This window comes from Hesperophylax consimilis, chromosome 18 (genome assembly GCF_061612785.1).
Source record: "Hesperophylax consimilis isolate HC1 chromosome 18, BYU_Hcon_1.0, whole genome shotgun sequence".
Classification (NCBI taxonomy): domain Eukaryota; kingdom Metazoa; phylum Arthropoda; class Insecta; order Trichoptera; family Limnephilidae; genus Hesperophylax; species Hesperophylax consimilis.
Window position 1 is genome coordinate 13,300,226 of NC_142853.1, and position 13,420 is coordinate 13,313,645.

The 13,420-nt window shown below is 34.6% G+C and overlaps 1 protein-coding gene across 1 annotated transcript; it reads right to left on the reverse strand.

Annotated features, from left to right (window-relative positions):
• Nucleotides 1-1,614: 1,614 nt before the first annotated feature.
• Cpr100A (Cuticular protein 100A) lies at nucleotides 1,615-2,715 on the reverse strand. The gene has a single exon (XM_089642322.1). The coding sequence runs from the start codon at nucleotides 2,666-2,668 to the stop codon at nucleotides 1,802-1,804; it is 867 nt and encodes a 288-aa protein (XP_089498448.1). The 5' UTR covers nucleotides 2,669-2,715; the 3' UTR covers nucleotides 1,615-1,801.
• Between the last annotated feature and the right edge of the window lie 10,705 nt (nucleotides 2,716-13,420).

Genomic DNA, 13,420 nt, shown 5'->3' on the forward strand with positions numbered 1-13,420 from the left:
TTATTATAATAATAAAGATCATATTATTCAACGGAACAAACACAACTTTCTAACTAATTGGCTTGATCCGAAGATATTTGAAAAATTTTCCCATCAAAGTGATACATTCAGGATTTTTTCCCCTTTTCCTACAGCTATTGTGTTTTAAATTCTCACAGTTGGTATATTTTGTCTACTCAGGTATCAGTTTTCCCAAGTGCGTTTCTAGGAAATATTTTCTGGCAAGGCGAAAAGCTTTGAACTGCCATTTCTTTAACAGTCCAAATATTTAATTTGTAGTTTAAACTTGATCCACTACCGCCACATATGGATTGCACATAATAATTCCGGCGTTGCTCCGCATGTGTTAAAACAAGGAAGTGAATATGTAACATTCAAGTCAACATACAGGAACCTGATTCTGAATGACATTGAACATACCAGTGGTCAATCAATTGGGTGAGATAGTCCTAATTGAGTCCGTGATAGAATGTTTAGAAAAAAAAATTACTTACACGGAAATAAAAAAAATAAAAAAACGTATCGAATACCTTCGTATAAAACAATGGATTTTGAGTAGACACGTCTCGTGTGATTTTAGGCGGAAATTAATTGTTCAGATGATTCATGTAGATAATGCTCATACAAACCGTGTCAAATTTTAGATAAATTTGTAGAAAAAACTGAAAACATTTGATCAAAACACATAAAAAAAACGAGTGCTTGAATTTTTATGAAAGGTTTATTTTAAATGTTTTTACTTGTATTGTTATGAAATAACGTTATTTTGGTTTTGAATTTCAACAACTTGATTAAAAATGCAATCAAAATGGGTTCAACTTTGTCAGCGTGATTAATATTTGAAAATATTATACATTGGAAGGACGGTTTTTTACGAAACAAAGTATGAATAAAATGCACACAGGTGAAGCAATCAAAATTTTCCCGTGGATTAAATTCGTTAATGAAATGATGATTGCTTTTGATGTCACATTTATTGTTCATCGTGAAAATATTTTCACTCTTTTCCCCATTTATGTACTTGTTGATTGCAATACATTTCACAAACAATTAATTACTTAATTTGAATTATGGAGAAAGGGCGTTTTGTGTGAAAAACAGTGTTGGTATTCTTTTTAATTATTACCTACCATATAAGTTAATTGCTAACAGATTATCTTCGCATATATTACAATTAGACGTTGGTAATATATATCACGCATAAAAATATGATAGTGGCTGAGCGCTGTCCTTGGACGAGTATCACTACAGCACAAAGACATAAAAGCCTATACATATTGCTGTCGACTGCTTTTGATGATCAGACGAAAGACGAGGGAGTGAGTGACTGTCAATTATGGATGGCCATAGGCCTATATACCTGGAGGCCAGCCTTGACTGGAGCTGAATGAAATACACACAAGTGAAGTAATGAAACATTTTCCATGGGTAAAATTCGTACTGAAATAATAATATTTGATTTTGATGTCATATTTATTGTTTGTCGAGAAAATATTTTCACTTTTTTTCAATTATGTACGTTTTGATTGGAAATGCATTTCACAAACAATTGATTTATTTACTTATGTTAATTGGAATAACGGAGAGGGGGCATTTTGTGTGAAAAAAAAACAGTTTTGGTATTCTTTTTTAATTATTATCATTTATGTTACTTGTTAATTGACTATTCACGCATATATTACAATTAGACGTTGGTAATATCACGCATAAACATAATATAAAATATCACATCGTGAATCATATACATAGTATCAATAATTTAATTACAGTCACTTTTGGCTTAAACAAGGCGAGGTCTAATTTAGAACTTGCTGCTGAAGGAGTAGCTGTAACCGTCGGGAGACCTGTTGAGGTCCAGCTTGCCAGGAGGGAAGAACCTTGAGGGCTGCTCGGTCCTCTCTTCCTGGACGTACTGCTGCTGTCTGGGGGCGGGGGCTGACTGCTGGGCGCCGCTGAACTGTTGGGGGCCGGTGTTGTACTGGGGAGCGACCTTGGGGGCCACGTACGCCTGCTGCTGCTGGACGCCAGAGTACTGCTGTTGCTGGGGAGCGGGCCTGTATTGAGGCTGGGGGGCGGGCTTGTACTGGGGCTGAGGAGCGGGAGCGTACTGCTGTTCCTGGGCTCCGGAGTACTGCTGTTGCTGGGGAGCGGGCCTGTACTGAGGCTGAGGGGCGGGAGCGGCCTGGTATCTGGGCTGGGAGCGGACGGGAGAGTTCTCGTTGTCGTACAGCTCAGGGTAGTACTGGCCATCATCCTCGTTGGGGACTCCCCTGGAAGACTGCTGCAGCTGCTGCTGGGGGGCGGGGTTGTACCTGGGCTGAGGAGCCTGCTGGGCAGGCTGGACGGGGGCGGCAGGTCCGACGGGCAGATGATCTCCGGTGGCGACGAATCCGTTCCTTCCGGCGGTGTAGGAGATAGTCCTCCTCTGGCCAGAGGGGTCTACGTAGGAATAGCTTCCCCTGCGGTCTCCGTTGGCGTCGCTCTCTTCCTTGAAGTCGACTCCATCTTCCTGGGTGTAGGCGGCCCCGAAGGTTCCGTCTCCGCTGAGGTACCTCTCCTCGCTGAGGATGGCAGCCTGCCTGGGGTCGTCAGTGTACCGGGCGGACTTGGCGGAGCGCTGTCCTTGGACAAGCAGCACCAGAGCACAAAGACACAAAAGCCTAAACATATTGATTGTCGACTGCTTATGTTGATCGGACGAAAGACGCGGAGTGAGTGACTGTCGATTCTAGGCCGCCGTAGGCTTATATACCGGGAGGCCAGCCTTGACTGGAGCCGCGAACGGGGTATGTGAAATGACCGCGAAAATCTTAATTTTAACCTGCGACGGACGTTCAAGAATAACGAACTCCATCGGAATCTTTCCGGTATCCTTCTTATCTCTAGGTGCAACAAACACAACACAACCATACGGTGCCGGAGGCGCCTTCGCTCCCACACGCTTAAAGGGCATTCAAATGTTGATGCAAACGTAAAAAGTACTTCAAATTCATATGATTTATACGTAAATCCATGAATGAATAACGTCTTATAGCTAACATCTAACGCTTTATGAAAACATGTAACTACAAATATGATTTCGTCCTTCCCATTAAACTAGATACCTTATTCTTTTTGTGACTTACATTATACCCCCAGACCTAGTAATATATAAAATAATATATAAACTATAAAATTATTCAAATATTTCAATAAACCACCAAAGACGACCAAATTTAAATATAAATATAGACCACAAGTTTAAAACCCTATCTTAATTTGCTTTCAAATGGTCTCCGTTGACAGAAAATATATTTATTTTATGGAAACAACTGAGAGTAGAAATAATGATAATTAAATTTATCCCTGAACCAGTGCTAAGCCGCAACAGCTGTTAGTTGTTGCGGCTTAGCACAGTTTCGTAGGAACGAATTTACAATTAAGTATCAAAATTCGGCTTTGTTTATCTGTGATACTAAACAAAGGAACTTTGCCCGTAAAGATATTACAATCTCAAACATCTTTCACTTAATGTTTCTATTACGGTTATAATAATATCGTAACCACTTTATTTATACGTAGAACTGTTGGTTACGCCGTCTGGAATGTTATTATGTGACGTAACAAACCTTACGACCGTTGCCACGATACAATGGATCATTTGGTCCAAATTTGTCGAGTTATTCTCATAACGAAATAACTCGAGAGAACAATGAAAAGTAGAGCGATGGTAAAAACATTGAGAGGAACTTGGAAAATATCGACATATTAAATTAGGTTGGATAAAACACTATACGAGCAGTATAACATAACACTACACTATACTATATTAGCTTTCCTCCCTTAACATGAGTTGTTCTCAATTAGGGATGTATTAATTAACAACTTGGAACATATACTATATACTTACCCTTATACAGATCATTTAAAATAACATACTATCTGTACACCGTCATTGGATGGTTGGTATACCTACATGAATTGTTATTACTTTGCAATTTTCTTAATATTAACCCTCTGTCTTCTGTACACGTACTAATGTTCTTACTTACTTCTATCAACATGTAAAATTTGTATTCTTCTATTATTAAAGATTTTTAAAATGGTCATAAGTCATATGGGAGTTTGGAAGAAGAAGTTAAAAAGATAAAAGACAGTATTTGGCAGATAAACTTAATGATGTAGGTAACATCATGTATCACATTTTTAATAATTATAAGCAATAATTAGTCGCCTGAAATATCAATAAAAATTGAAAATATCTCCCGAATAAAAATAAATGCCGCCAACGGAAATTGAACCCGTGCCTTCTGATGTCCGGTCAGGTGCTCTGAAACCACTGAGCTATGTCGGCTTATTTCCAACCCGCCAAATGATTCAATATTTACTAGTACGTCAATCAACAATTACTGCTTATTATATTTTTTCCACCTGTAAACAACCAACTTTATTTTTGTAGGAAAGGCTTTGTTAGTGCTCAATTTCTCTCTAAATGGCGTCGAGAAATATAATATCTTCATTTATTGGTGAAATATTTTTTGACTTGACAAATGTTATTATTTTTTGATTATAAACTAATGTTTATAAGATATGGTTTTATGCATAGCATAAATGATAACAAATAATTATTGCTTATAATTAATATTAGTATTAAGTTATTAGAAAATAGTTATAAAATGATAGCGGGTTCGACGCCCGGCGTGTTTAAAAAATATTTAAACTGAGACATGGTATATTTGCGGTACGTTTCAAAGTTGTAGATACTCCCAGTATCGCCGTAGTGAACGACCACCTTTCAGAATCAAAACGTTGCTTCAAGAGGCAATAGTCGTTTTTTAGTGACCAGATCTGAAGAGACGGGTACTTTTCAACTTCCGCTTTCCCATCTCTTTTCTCTCCCCTCTCCTTCAACTATACAAAATGGGATGCCTATGATTACAGTCACACTGAAATGTTCGGTTATTGGACCTATGATTAGGAAGCAAGCATCCTTCGGGCTCTTAAAAGACCAGCAAAATAATTATTCAGACACGATAAAACATGGGCGTCAATCTCTACATCTACCTATGAAATATCATTGATTGTGTGAAATAATTTCATCAGCAAGGCAGAGATTTGCAGCTATTTCCTGGTTCACAAAGAAGGCGAATTTCAAGACAGATTAATAACGTATATATTTTTATTTCTAACAATAAACAATGATTTCGTCTCCGACAAAAATTGAAAACTTTTTGCAGTAAAATTTTTAACTACTTCTAGAGTTATTAAAATACATAGTGTATAGATATACCTACGATGAAATGACTTAAATAACACAATATTTAATACATATCAGGTTCAACACACCTATACATAGTGTATAGATATATACCTACGATGAAATGACTTAAATAACACAATATTGAATACATATCAGGTTCAACACACCTATACATAGTGTATAGATAGATACCTACGATGAAATGACTTATATAACACAATATTGAATACATGTCAGGTTCAACACCCCTATACATAGTGTATATATAGATACCTACGATAAAATGACTTAAATAACACAATATTTAATACATATCAGGTTCAACACACCTATACATAGTGTATAGATTGATACCTACGATGAAATGACTTAAATAACACAATATTTAATACATATCAGGTTCAACACACCTATACATAGTGTATAGATAGATACCTACGATGAAATGACTTAAATAACACAATATTGAATACATATCAGGTTCAACACACCTATACATAGTGTATAGATAGATACCTACGATGAAATGACTTAAGTAACACAATATTGAATACATGTCAGGTTCAACACACCTATACATAGTGTATAGATTGATACCTACGATGAAATGACTTAAATAACACAATATTGATTACATGTCAGGTTCAACACACCTATACATAGTGTATAGATAGATACCTACGATGAAATGACTTAAATAACACAATATTGAATAAATGTCATGTACAACACTATAACTGATTAATTGAGAACACATCATGTTTACCTTACTTCAGCTAACACCTAAATTATTTTTGGCAGTAGCAATTTAATCATAGGTAAATGTTATGTTACTTACTCCTTACTTCATCCGCATTCATTCGACCATCCATATGCCATTCCAAATGATTCACATGACTCTGCCTCAGGTATTCCTCATCCCTCCTTTCCAACTGTCTAACAATTTAAACACATGTCTAAGGATTCTATTTTACATCAATCCTGTATTTTTCCCTTTATTATAAACTGATTTTTATTATAAAAAAAAACAATTTATCCAAAATTTAGTTAAGATTAATGAAACCTTTTTTTGCTTTGCGGAAATAAAGAATCCAACATTATTTTACTATCTTCTTTGCTCTAATTCTACTGGTAGAATCTATTACTGAATAATATTAATCAATTTAACTAGCCGTGTTTGCGATACACTTGATTAATTAAATGCATCTGTGTTATACAATACACATAGTATGTGTTCGTTATTCAATTCAGAATAAATAAATTATGCGGAGTGAAAACAATTAATAATTTATGCACTGGAGCTATTTACCGTTAGGAGAAATTTGTATTATTTCATCAACTGATAGAATATATTATTATAAGTTATTTTCAATACTAAAATAATTTAATGATAGTGCAACAGCACTTAATAAACAACAAAGGATAAGAAATATAAATTTGAAAAAATCGGCTTTCGGATGCGTGACCGCTATTAACGGTTGCAATAATTAATTAGTTCGCACCCCTGTGATTGAAACCGAAAATATTTTTATCAACATCATTGAGAATTATTGAGACATTCGTTTAAATCAATTAACGACTTAAGTGGCCAGATATTGAATTGCCAAAATTTCCAATTGTTCCACAATATTTGATTAGAACTTTTTTTTTTTACACTAACCCCCCCCCCAAAATAATTTTCTTTGGTGCCTATGTCGTCTTTGGTGGTTTTGTGTGGAGGGTTTTTTTAAAGGAAAGGAATGAGAGGAAGATCTGGAAAGGTATAAGGTATGAGATTTGGGTAAGAATCTAGGGATCTGTGTATCCAAGAGTGACGGACATATGAATATATCCCCTAAGGCGATCATCCTAAGGCGATGGGTTGCAAACAACACCAGTTGGAGAGGTCAACAACAACTAAAAAACTATATCGCCATTTATGCGCAGAGTAGGCAGAGAAAATGGAACATAATGCATTTCTTCAGAAGCATAGACTTTTGATTCACTTGCATCTACTCCTTGTCCATTTTTCTAATAAATAATCTTCTATTATTTCGACTGTGTATAATATTTACTATATCCTAATAATATTAATTCTTTTGTATATTGCCATTAGGTACTCATATAAGCTCTCGTGTTTTCCTCGGAGGTATTTTTCTCTTCAAAATAGTGTTCTGCTCTAAATTTTCATAAAATTTAATTATTTCACTAATTTACGGTTGTCGGTGCATGGGTGCATATATGATTTGTGTAACTGTATTCCTGCGTAGTGCTTAATAACTTTTAATTTAAAATTGGAACTAATCATCACAAATCAGACCAGACCAGCGATAAAGTAGGTACGAAAATTATGTTATTAATTAATAATTCTTTATTTGAAATGTGTTTTGTTTTATTTGATTTTTTTACAGATTTATCTGGCAGATCAATTCAGGCAAACAAAGAACACCATATTAAAAAAACACTACACATTACACGATTTACAGTTGCTATTTTATGTTCCATTACTGCTGATATTATTAAAATATTTATAAGATCTTTCTTAAACGTCAACAAAAAAATATAAACACATTGTAAGAAATATTTTCAATATTGATTTTTGACAGACAATGAGATTCACAAATCATGAAATAATAACATCCCGTGATTTTATACGGGTCTGCGCTTTTATATATTTTTTTAGTAGTTCGTAAAATCCGTTCCTTATCGATGCGAGAGAGTTTCATTTAAAAAAGTTCCGCATGACAACATTCAGTTCGACGCAAAAGTGATTTAAATTAATTGCAATGACATATTTAAAAAGTGTTACCCATACTATAATGCACAAACCTAGATAATTTTGTCCATTGCCACTATGTAAAAATAATGATACCGATATATGGGTAAAGTAGTAGTTGCTATGTACTGTACAGTAGACAAACGGTGTGGGTAAGGCGCAGTAGACATATTATTATGACAAAGGTAAAGTTGAAAGTACCCAAACAGTATTCGGCCTTGATACAATAAACGCTCTTCACCTTTAGTACTGACCGCATAAATTAATAAAAAATAGGATCAGTATCATAGATTGACAACCTTTTGGTTACAATTTTTTTAAGAACTATAAAATTATGTAATATTAAAAAAAACTATTGATAAAAATATTACCACGAGGAGGAAACTCGCTGTTGCATACGAAACTACACATGAATTATACAGCGTCAGATGAACGGACGAGGACTGAAAACACTTTGACTAACTCAACTACTAACTAACTCAATATTGTCAAAATAACAAGTGATGAAATAAGAAATATTATAGCCTCCCTAAATATAAATACTTCATCGGGAAATGAACTGATATCAAGCAAATCAATTAAATATCTACAAAATGAGTTAATCCACCCACTGACGTATCTTATAAATCTGTCAATATCAAATGGTATTTTTCCTGCTTGTCTTAAAATTGCTACGATCATTCCAATATATAAAAACGGTCCCAAAAATGATGTATCAAACTATCGACCAATTAGTATTTTAACTACACTATCAAAAATATTAGAAAAAGTTATAAAAAAACAAATGCTTACATTTTTGGATTCTAATAAAATATTATCATCTACGCAGTATGGTTTTAGGGAAAACCTGGGTACTGGTGACGCTATAGCTAATGTAACAAATACAATTATTAGAAAATTGGATGAAGGCAAAAAATGCCTAGCAGTTTTCATTGATCTTCAAAAAGCTTTCGATACCATTGACCACGAAATACTGTATTTAAAACTAAAAAAAAATGGAATAACCGAAACAACCCTAAACCTACTTAGAAGTTACTTAACGGGAAGAGAACAATTTGTACAAATTGGTAAAAGAAGGAGCAAAACTCTACCAATTAAGTACGGTGTCCCCCAGGGAAGCGTATTAGGACCTATACTATTTCTAATTTACATAAATGACCTTATGAATCTTCCCATCAAAGGAAACATAATGAGCTTTGCAGATGACACTGTAATTTTATTCCATGAACAAGATTGGACAAGCACATATAAGGAGGCTGAACATGGCCTAACTATTCTTCAAAACTGGCTTAAAGCAAACTCCCTTACATTAAATGTGAATAAAACCAAATATTTAATTTTCTCCAAAAACAAAAGAGGACAACCAATGAATGAGCATATACTCAAACTACATGAATGTCAAAAAAAATTTCCTCAATGTTCCTGCTCGATTATAACTCAAACCAAAAGCATAAAATATCTTGGTATTGAAATTGACGATAAACTACACTGGGATTCACACATTGATCGAACTTCAAAAAAGTTAACTAAACTCATCTACTTCTTCAAAAAATTACGGAACATTTTGTCAGCTAGGGATTTAAAGAGAGTTTACTATGCTTTATGCCACTCCAAATTGGAATATGGAATAATAGGATGGGGCTCAGCAGTATCAAAACATATAAAACAGCTGAAGGTAACTCAGAATTGCATCATAAAGACCATACTAAAGGTTCCCATAAGGACATCAACAACAGAAATTTTTAAACAATTTGACGTTCCAAGCATACAGAAAATCTATGCCAAAAACATTTTGGTACAACACCTCAAAAATAATTCTCAGGAAAACACCTCACATACTCATAATACCAGAGCCAAACAAACAGAGATACTAACTATACCAAAGTGTAACTCTACCTTTGGACAAAGAAGCTCTGAATTTTTAGCAGTAAAGGTATATAACAAACTCCCACTTAGTATCAAACAAATCAAAACAAAAAACAACTGCATTAAGAACATTAAATCTTGGCTTAAGGAATTACCGGAAAAAGAACTTACTAGCATATTTAAAACATCGTCGTAGAAGTTTCTGGAAACCCTTACCCAAAACATGAAGTCGAACCATAGAAGTCGCTGAAAAATTATTCAAAACCTAGTCCCCCTCAGCACAGGATCTCCTAGTGAGGAGGACTATAAAAATCTATATCAATTAATCATATAAATATATATAATTCTTATAAAAATGTTTAAAAAAATGTAATATAGTAACTAAATAAAAAAAAAATAAAAAAACTAACTTACTAACCATCACGCCGTTTCCCCGTGGGGGTACGCAGAGAGGACGGACCGCCAAACAACTCGATCTTGGCACACATTCATTTATCGTCTTATATGATCGATCGTGCCATGTCTTTCCCGGGCGTCCCCGACTTCTTCTACATTCACATTCGCGTCATATACTCTCCTTACACACTTGCTCATTTTCTCTGCAGGCTCATACCATCTAAGCATCGCTTTCTTGATCTGACTGATTACGCTTACTTCAGCTTTGCATTTTTTGCGAATCTCCTCATTTCTCACACAATCTTGCATGATTTTACCACACATACGCCTCAGGAAACCTTTGTTCTTGAAACGAATTGATGTTTCACGGAATCGGATAATAGTCAATGTTCCCTTTATGTTTTTTGTTTACATACCTATCACGAACAAAACAAATAACATTTTTAAATATTTAGGATATATATATATAATGTTCCTTCACACGCAGTCCAGTCGCTTATTAATAATTGGTGATACATTGGTAGTAATTAAGAACGATTATTTGTATTGTTCATGCTGTATAACAATAATGTATTTATTCCAATAGGTACATTCCTTACCGGCCCATTAAGAAACGGGTAAGGCTAACAATCTTAGACCGACGAATCTTTCTTTATATTATGTATCGCCTCGGATGGATATGCATTGTTTCTAAGGTACACAACATTGACACAGTCACAGTAATGAAAGACAATAGTACCTCTGTTTATGATTCTTTTACACAAGCAAAAAAAAGGACAAAGAGAAAATGCGCGGAAGATAAAAACAGCGGGTGCGTGGCCGTACAAGCGCTCACTTTACAGGGAACATTGTTTATAGTACAAATGTGTAAGGTGGAACAAGGTGCGGTAAGGAAGGATGACTTTTACCAATCAATCACCACTGAAACATCTCTGTGAAGGAGAACACTACAAAAGCACTATATGGTTAGTTCCACTTCGAGGTAATTATCGCCAAATCAACGAATCAGTTCAAAAATCCGATATCACTCGTACATAAAACCGACAACAAAACATCTTATGATAGTTCAAATCCTTCTTATTTGTCTGAAACAAAAACACTCGAACTTATTCAATTTTCTTACAATAAAATGTTCCATTATTTAAAAAAGTTTTCCAGGAATAGGAATGTGATGCTTGAGGAAAGGTAGGAACTGGACAAATGGCATCCCGGTAGGAACCAACCATATTCTCATTTCAAAACCAAACACTCGCTAATAATAATAACATCGGTAAGATAAGAACTTTACATTGTTGAAATTTGCCTAAATTATTGCCTGTATCAACGCTACCTATATCTTCTACAAGGTAATTATAAAAGTTTAACATTATTTTGAAACTACTAGGCGCTTGTAAAGAAGAGTAATTCATATAATTTTAAACGTACAAAGATTAGGTATTTATATACTGTGATAGTTAGTTAGTTAGCTGCAAAAGCTACAAAGCATTTGAGATTCAAAATATTTTTTTCACGCAACTTTAAAAAAGCTAAGTAACGAATATACAATAGGTCATCATATAAATAATGTGCTCATTATAGAAATATTTAATAAATTAATCATAATAATATTTAAGTAATACTTACGTAACCTGACCTAACATGTCAAGCACTATTTTTCTGACACTTTCGAGCCGTTTTGGAAAAACTCATCTAGTACCTATGCAAAAACTTGTAGGGTAGACCGAGGCTATTCGGATCACTTTTTATGTTTTCTTGAAAAAAAATAAAACTAACACATTTTCGAAAAAAATATTTATTTAATATTAAGCATTTGTCATTTTTATATGTTTTAACTTTAGTGATCACAACATTAAGTAACTTTAAAAAAACATATGACTATTACTGTAGACCTCTCCACCGATCCGAATCACCCCATATATATGTGGTGATTCGGATCAGTGGTGGGGCTACTCGGATCAAACCCGAAAAAATATTTAAGTATGAAAAAAAAAATAAAACCAAAAATAGGTTTTAGAACCCATAACTTATATGAAAGTATTATGACACTTATTACACTCTTATTAGCTTACACACCGCACAAATAAAAACTTTATTTAACTTTCTTGTTTTAACATTTTTTGTGGCACCATTCTTCGCATGAAGAACATTGAATCCAATCTTCCTTTGGAGGATGTACAAAAGCTTCATTGCAATAAATGCAAAACCACTTTCTTGAAGCCGATGAAGAAGCTGTTATGGAAGATTTTTTAACTTTAAGTCTCGGGGTACCTTTTCCTTTGAATTGTAATTTTGGGCGGTTTTTAGTGGCATTCCAATCATAAATTCATATTTCTTACGTTTACCCTTATACAGGACAAATGGAGGTATGAATGATCCTGCATTCATATAAGCCAAAACAGTTAAACTCGCTCGACACTTGTCATTGATACGGGACGATTATTTAGGGGCATGCCGGTTTCGTCCATATTATAAATGCATTCTGGCCTTCCTTGTAATTGACAGTCTCTTATTACCTTTTCCAGTGTGTCATAAAAATTTGAAATTTTGTCTGGGTCCATTCCGTTAATCTTTGCTCGAGATAGTCCTTCTGGTTTTCTTATGGAGAGGTATGGATGACGCGTAGCGATGAAACCAATCTTGACCTGCCATTCCAACTTCTGAATTAAATCTTCGTTGAGCTTGATTACCAAGACGATTACGATAATCAAAAGCGTATTTCCTGACCATTTTTGGAGTAATGCCGAATCCACGTTTAGATAAATAAACCAACCTTTCCGCAAAATGTTTTTCAGATTCAATAACTATTGCAGGTCTTGCTCCTGGATTAGAGATGATCCCGGTGGTTGAAGTCGTATGTCTTTGTAATGTCATGTATTGGATTTCGTAGCTCACAGCAGCACTGCGTTATCCCATTTCACCGGATTTTACCTTCTTAACGGATTCATCCATTGCAATTTTTGACCATGATTGATTAGTTGTCTTTTTCACATAATTGCGCACCATCTGTATCAAATAAAAATATAAAACAATTAACGCATCGAATTTTAAAAGCATTAAAATATGATCCAGATAGCCCCCCCACCGTCGGTCCGTTTAACCTCACATTTATTAATATGATATTTACTCAAAGTAAAGTACAAAATCATACAAAATTCAATTTATTG